General features: G+C 39.2%; 1 protein-coding gene and 1 long non-coding RNA gene across 2 annotated transcripts; both read right to left on the minus strand.

Annotated features, from left to right (window-relative positions):
* Window positions 1-1903: 1903 nt before the first annotated feature.
* On the minus strand, window positions 1904-9534 carry LOC122073017. Its single transcript, XR_006138625.1, has 2 exons — window positions 2954-9534; window positions 1904-2923 (listed from the first exon to the last, which is right to left on the minus strand). It is a non-coding gene; the product is annotated as an uncharacterized LOC122073017 (long non-coding RNA).
* An 8555-nt stretch (window positions 9535-18089) lies between these two features.
* On the minus strand, window positions 18090-21685 carry LOC122073573 (protein PHOTOSYSTEM I ASSEMBLY 2, chloroplastic-like). Its single transcript, XM_042638165.1, has 3 exons — window positions 21474-21685; window positions 21003-21106; window positions 18090-18311 (listed from the first exon to the last, which is right to left on the minus strand). The coding sequence occupies exons 1-3, from the start codon at window positions 21583-21585 to the stop codon at window positions 18105-18107; spliced, it is 423 nt and encodes a 140-aa protein (XP_042494099.1). The 5' UTR covers window positions 21586-21685; the 3' UTR covers window positions 18090-18104.
* Window positions 21686-23606: the final 1921 nt, after the last annotated feature.

Genomic DNA, 23606 nt, shown 5'->3' on the forward strand with positions numbered 1-23606 from the left:
GAGCATAATAATGAGTTATGCAAGAAGTATCTCTCTAATTATGGCATTCTCCAGGGGATGGTGTTGTAAATTTCCTTTTATTAATAATAGACAAGATTGACTATAATTTTTGAGATATGGTTGATTGTCCAGAGACATATATAGTCATTCGTACATGTTAGGTGGAGGTATTATTTATTAGGATATCAATCTGTTAAACGTAGAACATCTGTAACAATGACTAAAGTGAGATTCATAGAAGATGATATGACGAAAAAGGAAGTGATCTTACCTTAATAGAAATAAAAATCTGCCAAGGTTAATAGACTCCAAAATGAGCTGCTAGCCTAGAAATCCCTCCAAATGTCAACCACCTCAAAGCATAATGTAAAAAATAAATAAAATTGGAGACATAATTTACTCGGACATCGAAGCATTAAACCTAGAGAGAGAGAGAGAGAAGGCAAGGAGGATTGACTTCCTGTCTAGAACCCAGATGATGGTATTGCAGCACTGTTTGCACCAGATGGTGCTTGCTTCGCACAAAAATATATGCTTTATGTTAGAAGTGTAAATTCTTATTTTTTTTTTATAATCTTTTTCTTCCATCTTAGACTCTTAAATAAGAGTAGCTATAACAAATTCGCATCTAAACTGATGACAATTTGTTTCAAGTGCAACCAAAGGGCTGATGACAATTGTTTCAAGTATCGGTATTGTATCCACCCTATTGTAGCCGATACCAATACTTGACTGGGCTGGATCAGATACCCATATAGATTTCAGGGGTAAAACAGTACAAAAATGTAATCTTTTTTTTTCAAAGAACAAGAACAAAAGTGATCCATACACACCGATCCAATCCGATCCAGATCATATCGGTACCGAGAACTAAATCCTTGTTCCCAACTAAATGGGTCGCCTAAATGGATCCGTGTAAAGACAAAGAAGAACAGTAATAACAAAGGGCTGGTTTCTGTTTCTCTTTCTTTTTCAGTTTTGTTCGTCATCTAACATACATCGGTTCCTAGGTTTTGTTAGCTTTCTTCTCCGCCTTTTCCATCCATCCCGTACTGTCCTAACAATTGTTTGTCACTGTTTACATACTGATTTGCAGGTCTGAGTTCATTCTGGCTGCAGGGATTCAAACTGGCATTCTAGTCAATCCAGCTTTTCGGTCAACCTCATCTTTTGATATTATTTTCTTCCCGGTCAGTACTATATCTGATCATAATTTGAGGTTCATCAGACCCACACATATGGAGTTATTTCTGTTTTCTGTATTAACTAAATTCTGTTATTCTCAAGTTTATATTCTCCTGTAATTCGTTCCAGCAGATCCAACCACTGGATCAGCTTGTTCTATGGAGGGATGAACCAAGTCTAATCAAACCAAATCTCAGCTCCAACTAACAGTTGGATCCTGAATTATTTGACTTACTTGGATTGCTGTGTTAAATTGTGTAGGCATTGTGTTCTATAATCTTATTTCATCTACCCTACAGCACATCAGGCACTGCCCCGTTGCCTTGTAAATTTGGTAAGTCCCATGTATGTTTCATGGGGTGGACTGGGTCCTGGTTGTGCAATGCTTTAAGTAGGTAGGGTGCAGTGTTAAATAAACTCCACCCCCAGCCCAACACCCAGTCCAACTATTCCACTAGGACACTGTTAAAAATCAACCTGTTAATTCTAATCATCATAGATTCATACCTAATACATTTGCACCCTCAATAACCTGCGGTGATTTCAGAGAACTCTGCAAAAAGGTGGTAATGATCATTTAGTAGGGTTATGATATCTTCAAGCTAGAAATATTGAGTGATCATAACAACCCATAGATCTATGTGCTACATGTGTTGGTAGGGTGCTGGTTGAGTGTTCTGAGAATCTGAAATGTGTATCTCACTTTTGACGTTTCATGTAAAAAACATCAAGAAGATGGAAACATAATTTGGAAGTTCCCTAATATCATCTTTTAATTTTCAGTGACTGCAAGATTTCTTAAACCGAAACAAAAATTACAATCTGCTAAACTACAGAATCTCTGAAATATATTTTCTACTTGATGATTATAGAGACTTGGCAGAGCATTTAGCCCACGGTAATATGGAAAGTCAACCATCAAGGAGTCTAACGATTTATACGAGTCTCCAGGCAGTTCTGGGTTCAGCACAGGATCAACTCTCCATTCTCATGCAGCAGCTGCTAAAACAGAACAACATCAAGCTGAAGTATGTTCACTGCACAAGGATGATGGAAAAATTGAATTTAAGTGCAAAATGATCTAAGTGGTTGCGATGATGATAAGCGATACTCAAGGTTATCAAATATCATATACCTATGAATCTGCAGATGATTCTGATCCTCTTGGATTTCACAAGAGGTTTTCTGGTTGGCTGTTATGGAAAAGTTAAATTTATCATTGCAACAGAAATACTCCTTTCTCATAAAGAATCAAAAGAAAACGGAATCATGCATGTCTTGTCAAACACAGAGTTCATTTCCCCTTTCCAAGTAACCCCACTGTTCCAATCATTGACAGCAGATATCCTGAACCCCAAATTCTCAGAAAGTGCAAGTTGTTTTGGATACTGTCTTCTAACCATCATCCCATCAGCTCTTCAGGGTTATGGTCTCTAATTAAATTATTTACAAACTAGGTCTAAGTTTCAATTCCTGCTCCCTTACAAGTGGAGAGAGAAAAAGCGAAAACACGATAGTTTACTTTTATAATAATATGATTAAACAATCCATGCCTCTTCATGCTATGAAGCTTCATTGCAAGGTAAGAGACTTGATAGGAGAAACGAACTGCACAGAATCTCCAGAAATGGATAGTATTTAAGAAAGCATAACCTCCACTACAAGTGGAACTTCTATTTTTAAGTTTGCCACTTTTGACTCGGCTGATCTAAGGAGTAAAATAACTACTTCAATGGAACTTTTCAAACTGATACCACTCTTTTAACACTTTCTTCTTTTCAAAACTTTGTTTATCATTGAAGTCAAGGTGTGAGCTAGGTAACCAGCCCAAGTAGAATTGATCAGGTTCTGTTTTCCCACTTAATTTTTAGGCTTCCAATTGGCTTAAAAAATATGGTGGTGGGACTTACAAGGATCTTAAAGTATCTTGCTTGTCAGATGAAGCTTAGCATGGGAATAAAAATAGATCAATCACTACTATTTGGCAGGCTATTAAAGCAAGATTCATCTCCTAAAAGACAGCTGAATATTAAAACTTGAGCGCAACTTTAGATGATAAAATCTGTCCTACCACAAGCTTCTGGCCATGCAGTTCACTTGAGTTGCAATTCAGCTGACTCAGCCATGAGAGTTGTTGGAATTGTGTCGCCCAACACAAATTTAGAGCCACCTAATTTTCTGAGGCCACACAACTCAAAATAAAACTCAGATAACTACAACTTAAAATATAATATTATGAACGTGTTTAAATTAAGAATTTATTTATTATGTTTAACAGCTTGAAATTTCAACTCCCTGGGAAAAAGTCGAAATAGGTTTCTAAACAACTTATAAAGCTCTATTAATATTGATACGTAATAGGTGTTGTTGGTCAGAAAGCTCAGAACCAGCTATGAACTTTTCCATCTGCTTTGCAAACATTTTTAGAGGTCCTAACCTCACCTCACAACTTTGCCTTTTAAGACATAGCAAAGAAGTGGAATTTATGTTCATTAATGTTTAGAAGGCCATAATTTTCATTGTTAAAAATTTTCCTTCTAACATTAGAATTTTGATGCAAGACTAACTATGGATTTGAAAGCATTATGCCAGATAGGAACTTCTTACTGAAGCCATTTGGTTTGGGTTCCCCACCTCCTCAGTGATCTCGCCCAAGGTTTCGTTGGGTACGAGATCTCGGTGGTTGGTCTTAGTGGCCATATGGGCTTTCTAGCCCCTTAAGCTTGTCATTTACCCTATTTTAGGCCTTCTAAATAAAGCAGAAGCCTTAGTTTTTTAAAAATAAACCCAAAATGGTACTTTGACTTCGTACCCTTTGTAATTAGTCTTCGTACCCTAGGCTATTATTCCACAATCCACACGACATCTAATACTTTTAGAAGTTAGAACACATAATCAATTTAAAATGCATAAATAATCACAAGGAATTAAAAGATATTTTAGATAATTATTAGTTGAATAGGCTAATGACTCATGTCTAATGCACATAGCCCGGCTCTATTTATAATATGGAAGAGAACAATTAAGATATGAGTGCAAGACTAAAACACCCCTAACAGACAATTCTACTCTTGTACCCATTGACAATAATCCCCCTCAAATTGGTGCATAGATATCACATACGCCCAACTTGCAGATAATAGGAAGAAACATCTTACCACTAAGACCCTTAGTAAATACATTAGCCAGTAGTTCAATGCTGGGAACGAAATGCACAGTGATAAGACTCATATCAAGCTTCTCTTTGATGAAGTGCCGATCAATCTCCACATATTTGGTTCAATCATCCTAGACTGGGTTGTGAGTAATGCTAATGGCAGATTTACTATCACAACATAGCTTCATAGGAGTAGTAGCAAGGAGAGCCAAATCTGTGAGAAGATCATGAAGCTCATAAAAACTCACTAGCGCCACGGGCCATAGCACGGAACTCAGCTTCAGCACTAGACCAGGCAACAACCACTTGCTTCTTGCTTCACCAAGTAATAAGGTTACCACCAACACAGGTGCCATAACCAATGGTAGACCTACGATCATCAAGTGAACCTGCCCAATCAACATCTATGAAGGCCCCGACCCAAATGATGCCACGTGTGATGAGTAAGGATCATGCATTCTCCCCTTAAAATGGAACATCGGCAAGGAAAACAGATAACAGTGTACTACGTTCAAGAGGCGGCACATCTTCCACTGTGGAAGAAGACTCCCCCGAACACAGATTCATGAAAGACAACATCTATAGTCACAAACCACCAATGCCAAGTGGTAGGATGATCACACCGATTGCCTTCTGAGTGGCAAAATACCCTAGAAAAATGCACTAGATACCGTGAGGATGAAGACCACGAGCATAACAGACGTAGCCAAACACTTGGAGAGTGATAGGAAAAGCAGTAGAGCCCTGTAGTAACTCACAGATGGGAGGTGATAAAAAATATGTCTGAAGAGCCTGACCAGAGACCGAAGAAGAGTCATCATCAGGCAGATACAAACCACTGCACACCCTACTAGAGCCAATCGTTTCCCTCTGCCACTAGATCCTGAAAATACAATGAGAAGGAAAAAAATTGTCTTTGCAATTAAGACCGGAAGTGAGACAACTAATGCACGATAAATTAGTAGTAAAGGATGGAACATGCAAACCAGTTGAAAGAGTTATAAGTAGAATTATAGCTAACAAAGCCCTTTCCCAAAATTGTGGAAGAAGTCCCATTAGCCCATTTGACCTTACTATTACCAGAACAGAAAGTATACTAAGAGAAAAAAGCAAAAGAACCTATCATATGATCTAATACCCCGGAGTCAATAATCCACATGGTAGACTGGACACACGTACTATGACCATAAAATAGGTACCTGAACGAATGGTGTGGAGTGAGCAAAACTTGTCATTGCATATGCATGAGGCTCCATACGAGTCAGAAGATGCTGAAAGGCAATAAGCTCATCAGAGGATAAAGATGCTGAGAAGATGCTTAGTGCAGAGTTAGAGTCAGAGGCTTTAGTATGGTTGACCTGACCGAAATTACCACGACCCTTTCCACAACCTTTATCAGATGTATCAGCAGGGTGGCCATAAAGCTTCCAATAGTGCTCCTTGGTATGACACTCCTTACTACAGTAGTCGCACTTTACAGGTGCTATGGTAGAGGAGCCACTAGACTATGAGGCTATACTGTAGGACAGGGTGCTTAAGGTAAGAACAAATCTCTCTATGGGAGCAGCAGTAGGCTATGGGAGCATAGTAGTACGACAACTGTCCTCAAGTTGTATCATACCTTAGGCTTGCTCCAAAATAAGAAAGAAAGAACGACTCTGAACATGAGCCCGCAGTTAGTCGTATTCCAAATCCAGCCCTACCAAGAATCATAGACGTTGATCTTTTCTTCCGGTTTCTAGTAGGTAATGACATCAGCATGAGTGGTGAAAACATACTCCTCATAGAAGTCCAGCTCATACCACAGAGTTTGCAACTCGTAATAAACTATGATAGAGTTAGCCCCTTTTGCTTCAAATCATGAACCTTATGGCGAAGTTCGAATACTTGAGCATCATTCCCAATATGGGAGTCAATGTTTTGTACACACTTCCATAACTTCGTAGCGGAGTTAAGGAGATAGCATGAGTAATTTGTGGCTGCATAGAGTTGACAAGAAAAGCCAAAACAAGAGAATTTGCACTCCAATTTATTAATATCAGTACCTATGGTAGGTTGCTTTGTGGTTCTAGTAAGATAACCATAATAACCACAAGATTTGATGGAGATAAACCATGAGCGTGACCATATAAGATAATACCATCAAGCTTGATAGCACATGGAGGGAATGTGGGAAGGGTGCCGGAGTAGTCACCACCAGTGGACGCGGTTGAGCTCGCAGGTCCAGACATGGTTACCACTTAAAGAGGCTGTAGAGATGGTTGGAACAAGCTGATACACCAACTATAGGTAGAAGAGGCACCAAAAAGTAGGAAAAAACCCTAAAAACCAAAAATCTATAAAGGGTTGGTAAAGCTCTATAATCAAGCCCTGAGATAGTAACATGGCTAATATATACCACAACTAGGATCAATAGCATCAATCAGAACCATCTTCAAGTCGATCAATGAATCAAACAAGGAAGAAAAACCCTGATATCAAAAAGTCAACCAGGGTAAAAACCTTGAAAAGTGATAAAAAAAAAAAAAAAAAAAAAGGTGAATTAGGTCTCTCAGATCATTAAAGAGGAGAGTCTAAGATATCAGGAAAGAAGATGGAAGGGGCTAGAGACCTCCTATGCTTGTTTAAGAAACTAGTACCGAGAAAGGAAGGATGGAGGGAGGCGTAGGTGGGAGGCACTGACCACCAAAATCGAGAGGCGAAACAAAGAGATGGGAAACCTTAGGATTTGGATCTAAGGCTCTGATATAATGTTGAATGGGATAATGACTTTTTTCTAATGGACACAGGCCATCTCTATTTCTAATATGGAAGAGAATATTCCAGATATAATGACAAAACTAAAATACCCCTAATGGACTATTCTACCCTTGTACCCATTTACAACATTACTTAATTATTTAACATGGATGACGGATGAGTCACATCACATACATTGGAATGACATAAGTCACATAACAACACAAGTACATAAGTACATATATCAAACTCATCCTAGAGACCTAAACTCTTTTAAGTGTTGGGCCATATCATCATAACCACCATATTGTTGCTAATGTTGAAGCATGTTTTGCTCTAATTGAATGTTGGCCATGTCATAATATGCCGGAAGTAATACTCGGAGTTTTCCACAACAGCCCTATAAACATCAACATACTGGAGGTACCCTAACCTTAGATATCTACAAAACGTAAAGAACTAGATCGAGATCCACCGAGCCTGGATGGTGTCGTCGCACCAGAACTTGCACAGATATGTATGGCTGGGAGCTAGAATCCTGAAGGCGCTACCCACAAAATCGGACCCAATGTGGGGGTATGACTGACCCTTACACTCAAAGGCAAATGGGAAAGAGGTGGCATATGGTTGCACATGTACAAACTGACTAAGCTGATTATAATGACTATAGTATGAATCGATGCTCCCCATGCTATATAAGGCTAACGATGTATACAATTGCTCCCCATAAATACCACTCTCCATACTCAAGCTTCTGAGAGTGTCAAGCTCCTAATCAAGATGTATATTGAGTCCATGCTATAATGCTCCTCACTACCACCAGGTGTGAATCGTAGACGAGACCCTCTCGTGTAGGCTACACGTGCACCGTGGTCCAAATCCTATGCGGCATGAGTGTACTGAGTCTCCCGCACCAGCTCTGCCTCCAGCTCCAGCTCCAGCTCCAGCTCCATGTAATGGTACCATTTAATTTCACTTTTTTATAAATATACTTGTAATCCAATTCATTGAGCAGATCAGAGAATGAATTTAAAATTTGAGTCGCATGGTGTGAAGCCTGTGGCGCATGTGATCTCCCCTTCTCTCTCATACCTTTGTAGGCACCTAATTTTGTCCCCTTTGACAACGATGATCTATGGGAGAGGAATGAAGCTTGTACTTTCACTCTCGAGGAGGATCTGGTTTTTGGCGAAACCCTAGACACCCCCAACCAAACCTCGTGTGCTGATTTGTGGAGTTTGGTTTAGCGTGAGAAATGTCAAGGATCCAAAGCCAAGCGTCGTTCAATAATGACCTAGAAAATGGTCGTCAATTCTCTCTGCCATAATATGACAATTAACCATGAATGAGTTTGATTTCCACATCATTGGATAGTACTCGAAAAAACAATTCCGTCGATATACTATATACAAAATTTTGATGCCTGGATAAGCCACCACGTATTCACAAAGTTCAAACCGACACTTGATCCAACCTAATACCTTTCGGCCTACCTTGGACCCCGAATCCATTATGTCTGGTGATGAATTGATGATGAATCGATATTTGACAGTGTCAAGCCGAGTATTAGCCAATAATGTAGGAATGACCAAAAAGATGGTTGTTGATCCCTCCCCTTGCATTAAAATGACAAAATCTCATGTTTCGCATTTTCCGAGAACTTCCGAGCCAAGAATGAGCTCAATTTCTGCAATACTGGATAGTACTCATCAAGATGATTTCATTCATATATTACACGTTAAAATCCATCATCTAGATTTCCCATAACAACCCCCTTAGAAATCAGAAACCAACAAACTGACCAAAATCAGCCCAATTTGCTTATTTAGAGGGGGGGAGGTAACCCACCTAAAAGTTGCGCAAATCCGCCCAACCCTTAGACGGGGTGGCCTTCCTTAGGGAAATAAAAGATAACCTCTATGTCCCAACCCTGAAACCTTATAAATAAGTGTCAGTTTTCATAGGAAGAATAGGAGAAAAATCCAAAGAAATTCCCATATAGTTTTTAAAATTCTTTTATTTTTCCGAATATTCCAATAAGCCCCAAAGTTCTACAGAATTCCCAGTAGTTAAATTCCAAAAACCCTAGTAACCTCAGAATTTAGGTAGAAATCCCCCAGAGAAGCCCAAAAAGTGTTGAACCTCTACAGAAATCCCTGAAATCCCAAAAATCCAAAATCATCACGAAGTTCTGCCAAAGCATCAAAAGTGCCGATTTCTCCAAGAAAGCGAGAAGGCAAACCCTTGCCCTTGAGTCGGGGGAATTCAACAAAAATCTATATCTGAAGCAGAAGGGATCCCTTCCATTTCTAGCTTTTGTCAGACACCGAGCATAGGTAATCTTCTAACCCTAACCGACATAATGCAGAATTCATTTTTTTGCCATATCTTGGAATAAGATAGCATGACAATTTTTTTTTTTTTGCTAGAAGATCAGATTAAAAAAACAAATAAATAAATAAAATAAAATGTACAAGGCAGAAAGATTGGGAGAACCCAGCTTTAAAAAAAAAAAGAAGCAAGAAACGAGTCCCCACCTTCGACATTGCCATTAGCAGGGACTCACATCTGCTACCTAGAAATTAGAAATTGCGACAATCACAAGCTCCTCATTGATATGGGGAGGGAAGTCAACCATTACTGCATGCCTGATTTGGCTGCATCCTTAGCCAAGAAGGCCGCAATAGGATTCACCTCCCTTTGAGTGATTTTCCACTCAATTGAACCAAGGAAATATTGGAGATAAAAACCATTCCTGTGTGACAAACCAAGGAATGCATTTGGACTGTAATAAGATAATTGCCGCCACCGAAGCTAATTTTATCCACAGGTAGTTCACACCCATTTCTTTAGCATATTCGGATCCCTTTAATGATACTCCAAACTTCAGCTACGAAATTGTTGCTAATTCCCAAGAATGTCTTAAGAATAAAAACAATTTTCCCTCCATGATCTCGAAGGATTCCTCCCCCTCCTGTTCTTCCTAGGTTTCCTAATGAGCCACCCATCCACATTTATTTAACCCAACAGGGAGGAGGGTGACAGCAATAGATCTCCAAAATCGAAACTGAAGGGAACAATGCAGCTCATATACCCAGCCTTCTGCATACCACCAGATCAGCAGTTGATTTTATCGCAACCCTCAAACTTGAACACGAGTCTCTTACCTCCTTATTGAATGCGGCCAGGACCTTCCTTTTCCCTCCTAACGTCTCCCATTTCGCTCCTTCCAGATATTAGATGCCACAATCATCAAAGCCACCATCCACGGGTCCTTTAAAGCCAATCCACAACCCTTCCTCCTTCACCACTGAACCAGATCAGCAATCGAATTTTTCTTTTGCAATGCAAATACCAAAGAATCCATAAATATTCCCTAGATGTCTATAAAATACTTGCAATCTAGAAAGAAGTGGTTAATTGACTCTGAAGCTTCACCACATAGGTCACACTTAGTAGCCAGTTGAACACCTTTACCACACACCACCTCATCTGTAGGAATTTTTCCATTTACCCAGTGCCAACCAAATATGGATTGCCGAGCCATCAAATTATGACTCTATACGATTGCGGACCATGGAACCTTGGGGTTTCTTTTCTTGATATCATTTAAGTAGACCCAATTGTGAAGCATCCCAAAGGCTCAAGACTCCAAGCACAAAAGTCCTCCTTTTGAACAATCGGAATACTAACCCCTCTAGCGGCCTCCAATGTTTTTTTGTTTTTTAAATCTTGAGTTCACATCTTGAAATTCCGCTTGAAATCATATGTAAAATCCCCTACTCGAAGTGTGGAATTCTAAAACAGATTTTCCTCCAAACCTAACATTTCTTGAATGGAATCGGCCCTAACCACCTATCCCTCCAAGAATTAATAGAATTTCTGTTGCCAACGACCCACCTTTCATTCTTCAAGACAAACTCCCACATTTTTCTCACTCCTGGCCGTACCAAGAGCTCTTATACCCCCTTTTAATATTGCCATCAGCGTTCACAAATCTAACTTTAAAGAACCAACTCATAGTTGTATCTTCATGCTTGATTTGCCAGACAAACTTGCACACTAACATCATATTTTTCTCCCAGAGCTTTCTTATCCAAGCCCCCCTTCCTCATTTGGTTTACAAATCGTCTCCCATTTCACAGTGATCACTTTAGTGGTATCCACGTCGTCCATCCAAACAAAGTTTCTCATCCATTTTTCAAGACAAATAATAAGGGAGGATGGCCACCAATATACTAAAAATTAATTATCAACTGTCATTCCAAATATTATCGACCGAAACAGCTCCACCATACATGCCATCTTCCCTTTCCAGCCGAAAGTCTTGACTTTATCCATCACTGATCACAAAGTATCCCTTTTGACTCTACCTTTAATTTCCACACCCAAATATTTTGTTGGGAAATTGCAAATCAGATCCATGTAACCGATCCCATTAAGTTGGGATAAGGTTATGATTGTTGTAATGCCAAGCACCTCAGAAATCCTTTGCTTCTTGGTAGGGTGAATCCTTCCCAAAAATAATTTACTTTTGTCCCGATTTATCCCCTATCTGAAAAACTCTTGGTGTTTAGACAAAAATAAATTCAGGTTCGTGAAATACCTGAGAGAGGCATTCATAAATATAAAAGTATCGTATGAAAATATGAGATGACCAGGCACCGAGGCTCTCCATGGACCAGAAAGAGGAATGATTTTTGTTGTCCTTAATCAAGGTACTCAATCCTTTGCATAAAACCTCCTCCCATATAAGAAATAAAATAGAGAGACATAGGATCACCTTGCCTTAAGCCCCTTTCCACACCAAAGAAATCCACCGGACCACCATTAAGGAGAACTAAAACTCCAACTGACTTCAATAGAATGTGCACCCAGTTAATCAACTTTTTTCAGAGAACCCAAATCTTTTCAAAACACTAAAAAAGGAAATTCCAAGAAATCGTATAATACGCCTTCTAGATATCTATCTTGATTCCTATCCCACCACCTCTAAAAGAAGACTGCATCAAATTTGCAAGCTCCGATGCCAGTCCTATGTTCGAGTGTATCACTTTTTCTTTTTGGAAAGCCCCTTATTCTTCAAAAATAAGCTGGGAAGCAAGGAAGACACTCACAACGCCATGATTTTAGATAGCAATTTACAAAATCAATATCAATGATAGGAGTGACATCCTGTTGTTCCTCACCATCAGAAGCCCTACTTCCCTCAACCTCCAACTCGTCCTCATTCTCTTCCTCCCCTGAAACAGATTCGTACCCGGAAACAAACTCCTTAGCCAACCTGGAACCTACAAACCTTGCTGGCCCTACATCCATACCCATTTGGGTGTGAGTAGTTTCTTGAACACCACCTAAAACTGTCATCATTATCCATATCCAACTGGCCTTAACTCCTATTATGGGAAGAAGTCTTAAAACGTTCCAACTCCAAATAGGGCCTCCTTAATTGAGGCGTGATATTCTCTCTCGTTGGAATGAGATCCTCCAGAATAGGAACACCCCCCCCCAATGATGAGATACTCCAAGATTTAAATTATCTTGTTGAGATTCACCGCCAGAGCCCGTCTTGTTGCCGGCTAACCCACCATTGATTCCGGCCAAAAGATCCGGCCAAAAGACCCTTGAAGAGACCTTTTCTCAACCACTATGGTTGCAACCCCACCCCTTCTTCATCAACATAAATGGCACCAAAGATTCCACCATCATTTTGTTGATCTTTTTCTTTTTCCTCCACCATCTTTTTCTTTCTGCAATTTTGGATTGTATGCCCAACTTTCTTGCGGAAACCACACTTCTCCATCTTATCTTCATAGACTATTTATTGTTTGAACCAGAACAGCTCTGCAGTACCTGCCTAGCGGCGTTCCACCTGAATTTCATCAAGCCAGTAACCATCAATCTCCATCTCTACAAGAACGCAAGCAAAATTCTCTGCCAAGGAATTCCTTGCTTGACGGTCCAGCGCAATCAGCCTCCCTACAACCTTGGCCATCGATAAAAGAACTTTCTTATGCCAATACTCCAAAGGGAAGATCCAAAAACCTCACCCAAACAAGATTTGTGTTCACTTGTTTCTCATGGATGCTGAAATCAGCTGTCCACCATTGGAATTTAATCACTTTCCCCTCAACTTTGATTGGGCTTCTCCTCCACATGGCAGCCATGTCGCCCTCAGATTCAAATTGGAAAACGGTGAATCCCTTCCCAATAGATGTCATCGTGACTTTTCTTTTCAGATTCTACAACTCACTAGCCACCCTCCTTATGTCATCCAACGAGATGAATTTAAAGTTCACCTGCCTATCAACTCATACCGATACTTTTGCAAATGCTCTTCGTAAGCCTCTTTGAGGAATTATGATCTTGGTGAAGTTTCCTGCATGAATAGGCTCCAGTAATTCCTCCATATCCAGCAATACTCCTCCCACAACCTTGGCATAAGACTTCTTGGGACTACCTCTTCACCCCCGCTAATGACCTCAGACACACCAACCCAACCACCTTCCGTTGGCCTAGTCCCCTCATCCTCACCAAAGATTGGAACAACCACACCACCACCACCCCCATTCTGGGACATGCTACCCCTTGGACCGAGAACAAATCACCTATCATCACCATTACTCACCTGAGCCTCCACATAATGGGTCCTTCCCTCGCTGGTTGAAGGTGAAGCTCCGCCTCCCAGAAAGGGTCAAAGCACTACTCACGCTAACTTCCAAGGGAATCAAGGAATTGTGAGTCCCCCCATCCCTTTCAAAGATTCACCTAACATGATAATTAGTTGTTATGTTGTTCGCATGATAATGTAGTTAATCAAATATTGCATACATGTTGGCCTAGGGTTGTCAAATTATCGGGGGAGAATATTCGAAACACAAGCATCTAACCAAAAGACCGGTTTAGCCAGGCAAAGTGGGTGCCTAAAACGTTCTCCCATTTGTAACTCAACACAGACCCACACCTCTAAAAGAGACCATATATGAAGCCAAATCCGAGCTCGGTTCTCTAATCGGAATTGGGCACCCCAACAAGATTCTAGGCCCTCAGATCCTAGGTGGCAACTCCAAAGAATCATGTTTTCCCCATCCCCTCAACTGTCAGTAAAAGTGAAGACATCATTTCTAGGAGTAGCAGGTGTGAGGTGATATGTAGGGAGGAGTGGGAAAATAATACCCCTTGAGGAGAGAGGGAATGCTCAACCTAAAAGCAGGGAGAACCAATGGCTCCAACCCGAAAAGGGTCCTAGGTCCAGTTTTCACTGTTCTTACAACCTTCTCCCAACGATGCCCTCCCTCCTCCTTCATCTTCCTATTTTCTTCGTCATTCTTTTGTTTCTCCTTAGTTTCCCTGATTCAGGTAAGTCACTTAATGGGCTTATTTTATTGGAAATAAGCTTTGGGTTGAGTTATGTGTATGTGTTGGTCTTTTGATCCCATAGGTTTTCTTTGTAATGAGTCACTTTAATAGGCCTAAGATATGGGTAGAAAGTAGGAAAACGAGATTTAATTCATTAGTTTAGTTAAAGTCTTATTTTGAGTCTATATTCTTTGTTATTTCAGTTTCCTAGTCAGTTTAGGTTTCCCAATTAGTTAAGGATTGTGTTAAGCCTTTCATTTTTAGTGTTTGAGTCATTTTTGAATCTTCTATATAAGTTTGTAAGGGACTACAACATTGAACACGAATTTAATTGAATGAAAGTTTATTTTTGTTGTCTGCAGAATTATTCCCTGAGAAACAATGATCATCAACTGAGATAGCTGAGGGTGAGAGACCCAGGCTGAGATAGCCATTCCCCTACCCCCATTCTTCCCATTATTCTCTTATTTTTGTTTTGTTCATCCTATCCATCCTTGAATCTGATTTTTATTGATTTTACTAAAGATCCTACCTAGGATTGGATCACTTGTGACCCAATCTTACATTAATCCCTACTCTTATTTTCTATATTATTACCCTACCCCAGTTGTTACCTTGGCCGAATAGAGAGCATAGTTGTCAAGGCGGTTTGCCTGGGGCCTAGGCAACAGCCGCCTTGTTGCACTGCATGTCGCCTTGTGTTTTGGCACTTATTTATGCCAAATATCATTCAAGTAAATGTTTTTAATATTTGTTATTTCATTTACTTAAGATATTATTCATAAATAAGCAAATACCCCCTATTTGAATCCAATAAAAATGGTTTAAAAATCAAATTCCAAAAGGAAAAAAAGTCAACCCCCCAATCCAAGAACAAAAACTGGATTTTGGTTATAGGGACGATTTTCAACTTTTAAATGCTAGGGTTTTTCTCAATTATGAAAATTTTATAAATTCTATCATGTTAAAACATTGCTAAAAACCAAAAGTCCGGTAAAAAAATATTTTGTTTTGATATTCATAAAATTATTTTCATTCAGGCGATTTTAACAGTATTCGCGCACTTAAAAATAAGTTTGACTGAAGCATAACTTTGTCATTGCAACTCAGATTTAAGTAATCTTAGACTTGTTAGAAAACTGGTTTTATATTATAACTAATACAAAAAGTCTCATGTAAAAATAAAATCATTTGACCAGTCAAACTTATTATAGAATAAGAGCATTTCTCTAAATATTGATTTTTTATAACTTAATATGACTTAATGTTAATTTTTTATGATTTGATGTGGCTAAATGTTGATTTTTTATAACTTGATGTGGCTTAATCTTGATTTTTTATGATACAAGGTATATATAACTTACTAAATAATGTTAGAAAATAGGAAAAATAAAAAATAACACTTGTTCGCCTTAAGGCGGACGCCTTCTCGCCTAAGTGCTTAGGCAACCCTCCACCGCCTTGGTTCGCCTTGTCGCCGTGGCAACTATGATGGCTAATGTATGAACTCTCTCTGTTTTAATAATGCATCAGCACAAAAATAAATAGGGTAATTTGAAGCGCCACCCTCTGGAGAATGCCACAATTATAAGACCAACCCCTCTGTTTCACCAAATTAGACTCAGACCCCTTACCGTCAGTCACTGTTAAAGAATGATATGAAATTACATTTTTTCCCTTATGACTAAAACATTGATAAGTTACCAAAAAAAGCGCCGCCGGAGAAAGAAGCAGTTCCCAAAGATGGTTCCATCTGCTACGACTGTCAATGGCCTGCGTGTCCTCCATCCTCTTGTCAAATCAAGCATATACGACGAGAAGATGATGGACGAGATCATCCAGATGCAGATCAATGACAATCCAGCAACGACTCTATGCCACTTTGGGGGAGAGCGCCGCTAATATGGCAATCGCTCTTCTTTAATATTAGGTCTTCCCCTTAATCCCTCCATTCTCTGGGATTAAGAAGAAGATCATTAACAAGAACCTCCTCCTTTGGCTACCATTTCTTCAATCTTTTTGATTCAAGATTCAGAAATCATCCACTCGATCGTCGTGGTCAACCGGAAAATCTCCTAATCTTGGGTCAAGATTCTTTCCAAGTCATGACTTGAGAGATCATGCTCCGCCACCATTCCTTGAACCGACGACGTCAACCACTGCTAACAAGCCACCAGTCAGCAAGGAAAGAGAATTTGTGATTAGGGGAAGTCGCCCGAGGGACCGCGGCAGAGTGCGCCGGTGTATGTTGTTGTTGCCCATGTGGGCTGGTGAACCTTTTAGTCCTCACCGTGTACAAGTTACCTGTGGGCTCTGTAGGAAAGTGTTGCATAAGGAGAAGAAGCCGCTGAGCTTCAAGAGCGGTCTCCTTACGCATAGGCGTAGATGCATGTGCGATTTCCAAGAGGAGGTTTACATACATCCAGTATCAACAGATTCCAAGCTTTCCACAGCTCCGAAAATTCCAGATAATGACGACCCATCGGTCAAGAAGGTTATAGAATTCGAGAAGGAGATGTGGGATCGCTTCCATGGCACTGGCTTCTGGAGGAGCCCTTCTCAAAAACAGTAGAGATCATCAAACCCATCGTTTCTCATTCTCATTCTCATTCTTCCAATAGTCTCTTCCTCTGTTTCTTCTTTGTCTCTTCTTCCTCTGTTTCTTCAGAAGTTATTAATGGATGTGGGTCATGTGTGGTTGAAAGAGTGGTTTTTTTTTTTTCTCAATTTCAATGTACAGAAGGTAGGAATTGGGAAAGGAGGGCTTAGAGCAAGCAATTAGAATTCGATGATGGATGGATTGTGTTCTATGTAAACTTTTCCTTATCATCTCAGGGGTTGAGGCTTTTCCTTTAAGAATTAAAGATGCTCATTCAAATTTCCTTCTAAGAATCGCCGGTGTAAGATAGCCGATATCAATTGTCAAGGAAATTGATATCGAAGCTTTGGCAGAGTAAGAAATCGAATCCAGCATGAGCAAGATGACGAGTTTCGGACGAGTTCCGTCACCGGGTGAAAGAAATAGAAACTTATTACAAGGGTGTTTTAGGTACTTCATATTTAATAAGGGCATTTTGGTATTTAAAATAAAATATAATTGCCGACATCAGCATATATGGTATATTCCTTAACAGTGACGGTAAGGGGTCTGAGTCTAATTTGGTGAAACAGAGGGGGTGGTCCTATAATTGTGGCATTCTCCAGGGGGTGGCGCTGTAAATTACCCAAATAAATATGTTATTCAATGATCATGATCAATGATCCTGATCTAGTTATGTCTCATACAGAATTAGGTCTACTAGAGAAGTTATGTAATGACAATGTTTGCATGAGTGGAAGGTTTTTATGACAGTTGAACATAGACATGTGACTCTGAAACTTCCAGGGACCCCCTGCATTTATGCAAGTTCTATAAGTCATAAGACCCTTCTGATCGATGTCCTCAGTGGAGAGGGCTTACAAGGTTTACTCAAGCTTCTCTATTTTTAGATGTCACCGTATCAGTAAACACATTATAAAATGAATTCCTCCAGTCTGAATAGGCTGTTCAACTGTTCAAGTGATGGCAAAAGATATTAGTTGGAAAATGGAAGTTAAATTTCAGCATAAAAGGAGAAAAAAAAATTGTATATCAAGGTCTTGCACATGTAAATTATGCAAACACTCAGTGAACTTCCTCGAGAAAAAAATAGTTGCAGGACTTACATATTATGGCACCACTGCCCCCACAATTCCGGCATACAGGTCTTTCTTTCCCTTCCAAAGCAGCGGCCTCTGATGCAGCGATAGAACCATTCGAAATGTTTATCAAAGTCAGAGTCGAACATACACATGTAAGACACCACCGTCTTGTGATTATTGGTTGTACTCCCTGAAATTAAAAGGAGAAAAGGTATGTTTAGCATCAGCTAAAACTGATGGGGATCAGAATACAAACAGAAGTTAAATAGCCAAGGAGAAGTCCATTGGCTGGTAGAGTCCATATTAGTTTTCTTACTAGCTTTACTGGAATTCCAATACAAGCTTGTATCTAGGGTTCAACTACACCAGTTTGGCAGCTTGAGACAGATTAAAAATCTCCATCGACTGTGTATGCAGCAGAATTTTGTCATTGGCATACAATTTCAGTTTCGAGTCAGGTATATACGTCATTTGAATATTTTCAGTAGAATTTTGTCTTGCCTTTACTATTGTTCCATAACCAGCTATATTCTGAACCAATTAAACCATTTTAACCATCCTCCAGACCAATTCATTCCATACAGTCCACTAGAATTATCCAGGCAAAAAACCATCCCTCCTGTCACCAACCAATCTGCAAATTGCAAGAAACCTGCAAAAACCCCACAGGACTTATCTTACTTTTTGCCAACCAGCGAACATATATCCCCAAACAAATGGTTCCTTCTTAGCACCTCATTGATTCTTTTCCCTTTTTCATATTATCCTTGACACCCTATACCCATCGACCCTTTTAATTTTCTAGGATGGTTGGACCTGCAAAACTAATACCTAAATGACTACTGTACAAACCTATACATCCAAATCCAGTCCTTATAAATCCCTTTAAGTGTTAAAATCCTACATAAGAAACACAAAAAAGTATTAATTTACATGCTCCATATTTCATTTTATTCCAATATTTTACAATAGAATTCACGTAGCATGCCCCCATTTAGTCGGGAAAAAGCTTTGTTGAGTTGAGAATCATCCACAGATTGATACGTAACATGAAAAAGCAAAAGTAAAGTGACAAACTAGCCTGGGTAACTATTTTTCCTTAACTATTTAAACAATTGAAAGGAAAAAAGGAAAAAGAGGTGAAACAATTATTTGGTAACAACTATAGTCCTTCAACCTAGAGCATACGCCTTCTTCCATATTGGACAAGATGGCAACTGATCCTTTGCCAGTGCACATTAGCAAGTGATGGGTGGCAACTAGCGGATGTTCCAAATTCAATATTGCATTTCTTTTTCTTTTACACAATCTCCTCAACAAAAATATGCTTTTAAGAAAAAGAAGACAGATGCTCCTAATTCGATAATGCATTTCTGTTTCTTTTGCACTATTTCTCCTCAACAAAAAGATTCTTTAAGGGAAGGAAAACAAGAAAACAAAGTGAACATTTGATTTGTTTCACCCGGTGGTGGAACACTGGATTGGATGAGATGTCAAGATCTGTTACAGTATAACAACCCAGACACTTCAGTTCCTCCTGTATGAGCAGGAAATGTCATAGGTATGGCTATGGAATATGACAGACTAAAGCTGACCTGAATGTATTTTATAAATGACATAAAATTACACCCAACCCATCGCCTACAAATAATGCTAATACTAGTGCACGAGGCTCACGCCACCGAGGGGTCTGAGGAGCGTCATAATGTACACAGCCTTACCCCCACTTTGTGTAGAGGCTGTTTGCCGACTCAAACCCACAACCACGAGGTCGCAATGGAGCAACCTTACCATTGTGCCAAGGCCCGCCCTCAAATAATGCTAATACTATATTAACTACAAATTCATAACTCGTGCTTTGTGGACAAAGCAGATCTTCAGCTGGACCAAGCCATTGGTTTCCACAGAGATCTCAAAAAAATTCATGGATAAGCTGGTCCACTCAACATACTGGACATAGAAAACACAAAAGTGCCTTGTGGACCAAGTATGAACCTCTATGCTTCCCTCCTTAAAAGATGCTGTTAGGTATTAAAGGATTCATTAATAACACTGAAAAATGAAAACAAAGATCATGCACGGATTGAGCATAAGGAAGTTTACATGAACCGACTACCAGAAATTCAACCACTGCTACTACTCTGATATCACTTAGTTGAGTTAGTTCCCCCTTGAATTAATGAGCTTTATCCCGAAGCTACACTCTTCATGAAGATCATTCACATATTTAGATTGGAAGTGAAGATATTGACCATCTAAGGTTTGTTAGAAAACTTTAATTTAGGTCCAAGCACCTGACTATTAAAGAACTAGAGCTTAAGTTATTAAGAGGGTTTATATGTTTCCCAACAAGGACAACTCATTCATGGACCAATTGAGGTTGAGCATCAAAAGAACTCTTGAAACATGCCAAAGGGGACTGTCAATCATGTAGACCATCCCATTCCATTTGTATTGAGGACATGATCTTCATTGCCTTGCTGTTAATTCCAAAAATTAAGAGACTGAAACTAATCTCAAGTATTGAGAACTTCCAAAAGCCTCGACATATTATTGCACCATCTAAGGGAGAGGATATTGAAATACTATGTGCCGGGGATCCAATGATGAAAACACGGTTGAGACTTTCTTTTTCTTAGATGACCAAGGAAATTCACTTCTTTGCTTTCAAAAATTTGGAGTCAGTACTTCAGTAAATATTCTACACATGAACTGCAAGGAATATGAGTTGGGCTTTTTTTTCATTTCAGTTTGCCACATGAACTAGAAAATTTGGTTCCCAAGTTCTCCATACTACTGGCCCATGCCAATCCAGGTTTTATCATGGTTTATGATTAAGGAGACCAATAATACGGAGGATATAACAATAATCAAAACCAACCTTCTTCATCTTTAAAGGTTCAGATGAATCTCCCGAATTCCTCGGCGGGTGGCTCTCATCTTCCAAACTGGCTCGCAGATTAAGCCTATCTGGCTTCACATAGGCTGCAATTTAAGATAAGAACACGTCACCAACCTAGAACCAGAGTGAATAATTCAGCAGTAAGTAAGCAAAAGACGCAGTACACAAGGAAAAAAAATGTCAAAAAACTGATAATCACATAATGAAAATCCCAAAAGAAGCAGACAGAACATAAGGTTCTGAAAGGAAGTTCAGGTAAATCAGCAAATATCATAAACATGGCATCTGTACCAGCCAAATTAAGCTTTTTGAAGTTGGGTTTTAGCAGGAGGGAAGGATTAAAAATTATCGATGACCCTATTTCCATAACAAGCAAGGAAAGATAGAACACAATGTAACCAACGAAAAGGAATGTAAATTACTCGGATAAGAGGAGAAAACAGAACTCACAGGTCCTAGGTGGGTTGTGCTGGTGGTGATGGTTCCTCGGGAGAGCAAGACTTGAAACTGTTGGAGGCTGCGTAGGGGAGAGATGGGAAGCCATTCCCATTCCTCCAAACATCTCTCGCTTACGTGTTCTTCCGCTTGCCTCCTCTTATCTCCCCTCTCGGCTTTCTCTGTAAAGATTGAGTGATCCAGGAACCACCATTACCAATACCATCCTTCAAGAGTCCAGAGAGTTGATATAAGGCAGTGTTTGGTTCGTGAGAAAAAAAAAAAAAAAAAAAACAACTAATCTTTACGGACTGAACTGGGTGTAAATTTAAAAATGAAAGAAAGTTTCCTACTCGGGAGCTAACTTCTACACCTGTGCTCCTGCGTCCGTCTCTTTCCTCTCCCCTATAAATGACCTCTCTATTTTCCACGGATTGAATTGAGGCATTGATTGGGTCATGGGGCGGAAGCTATGCTTTGAGACAGAGAACACATCTCCATTTGAAAACAAACCACTTTTTGATTGATATAATTGGTCTCCAACTATATTGATACATATTAACAGATACGGCAACATGATACCAATGCAAAGAACCATGTTGCCCTTCTCTAGAATCTAAATTCGAGAAAGCTAGTTGCGCTATTCCATGGTGAGTTCACTATGGGTGTGTTTGGATGGCAAAAAAAAAAAATGAAACACGTAAACTCATCATCAGTTCATCAGTAATTTTTTTTTTTTTTCTGGGATGAATTAATAGGTTCCTGTTTCCTTCAAAGTCAAGGATACAGAGGTACCTTCACCAAAAAAAAAAAAATACAGAGATACGAACCTATAGAACAGATCCTGTTCAAGTAAACTCTAATTTTTATTTTTTTTTTGGCACAGATTTATCTTAGATGACCTGTAAAATTTGAACAAAATCAAAGTTGATCATGCAACAATATAATGATCAAAAGATTCATTATATTTATAAACAAATAAATACACAATATTTGACTCCTAAAAAACAAATAAGGGAGAGGGATCTTCCTCTTATCTTATTCCAGCTCAAGCTTAGCAATTAGAAGCAACATGGTCCTTTTTTAAACACTTAGCTTTTGTAACTATGATCAAACATTCTACTCTTTTCATCACTGACATGGATGTATATGTAATTTCTTTACCTCAGTAATGATTTTATTTTTCTTTTCTATTAAAAAAAAAAATGGAGAAGTATAGACACACTGCCCGCATGCATCAAGCTAGCCGGCAGAACCAATGGAGACACAATAGAAGGTATCATACATGAAAGGCAAGGGTTCATTTCCGAGAGGGGAAGACAGAGATAGACACATCGAGCACCAACTTGCGATACGCAGGTGGAGTACCCAACTTTTTCTCAATAAATAAATATACCAATCCATAGAAATTAAGACCAAGTGGTGACAATAGAACCTCTTGATCCACAAGATCTTACTATTCAACTGTACTGAAAAAGAATCTTTCAAACTTTCATGATACTCACTATTTCAAGAATCTAATGATAAACCATGGAGTTTGTTGTGGAAATAGCCAATACAACCCAAATTTAAACACTTTCCATGGGAACTGGGATCAAAATAAGAAAAAGGCTATACCATATTTTAAAAATTAACCATTAGTGTGTTCTATATCATAAGGAAATGAAGTCTGATAAGTACACTTAAACCGTCGTTCTAGATGATATCTGGTAAATGGGTGGCTTAGCTACATATTTTTCCTTATCCTGGTTTACTCTACTCCTGATTTTAAGTCTATGTCCCATGAAGACTATCACCGACTAATTATTTAGAATAATCTAATTCTGACTTGTCATGGTATTTTTGATCATGCAATAGAGAAGACCAGTTGAGCCTCAAAGGCACTAAGAAAAATTTTGCCTTGGCATACATGGACTTCAATACTGCAAAATGTACCCCAGAAGTAGAAGCAACAGCACCTACAAGAAGACTTGTAAGGTGCACTAGAATTCGAATGTGAAGAAATAAATGTCCAGATCAATTGTAAAACACTATGTTGAATGGCCAGACACAGACCATCAGCATCCAACCTCCTGAACTTAGGAATCATTTGCATTGAATTTTGCTAAATTTATTACTGAACTTAGGTTTTTTTCAAATATGGCCAAA

Source organism: Macadamia integrifolia, chromosome 3 (genome assembly GCF_013358625.1).
Source record: "Macadamia integrifolia cultivar HAES 741 chromosome 3, SCU_Mint_v3, whole genome shotgun sequence".
NCBI lineage: Eukaryota > Viridiplantae > Streptophyta > Magnoliopsida > Proteales > Proteaceae > Macadamia > Macadamia integrifolia.

Coding starts and splice junctions, on each gene's coding strand:
- LOC122073573 (XM_042638165.1), bottom strand. CDS start 21,585: ATGTTTGGAGGAATGGGAATGGCTTCCCATCTCTCCCCTACGCAGCCT. Junction 21,107..21,473: donor GCACAACCCACCTAGGACCT/GTGAGTTCTGTT, acceptor CTTAAATTGCAG/CCTATGTGAAGCCAGATAGG. Junction 18,312..21,002: donor AACCTTTAAAGATGAAGAAG/GTTGGTTTTGAT, acceptor TTTTAATTTCAG/GGAGTACAACCAATAATCAC.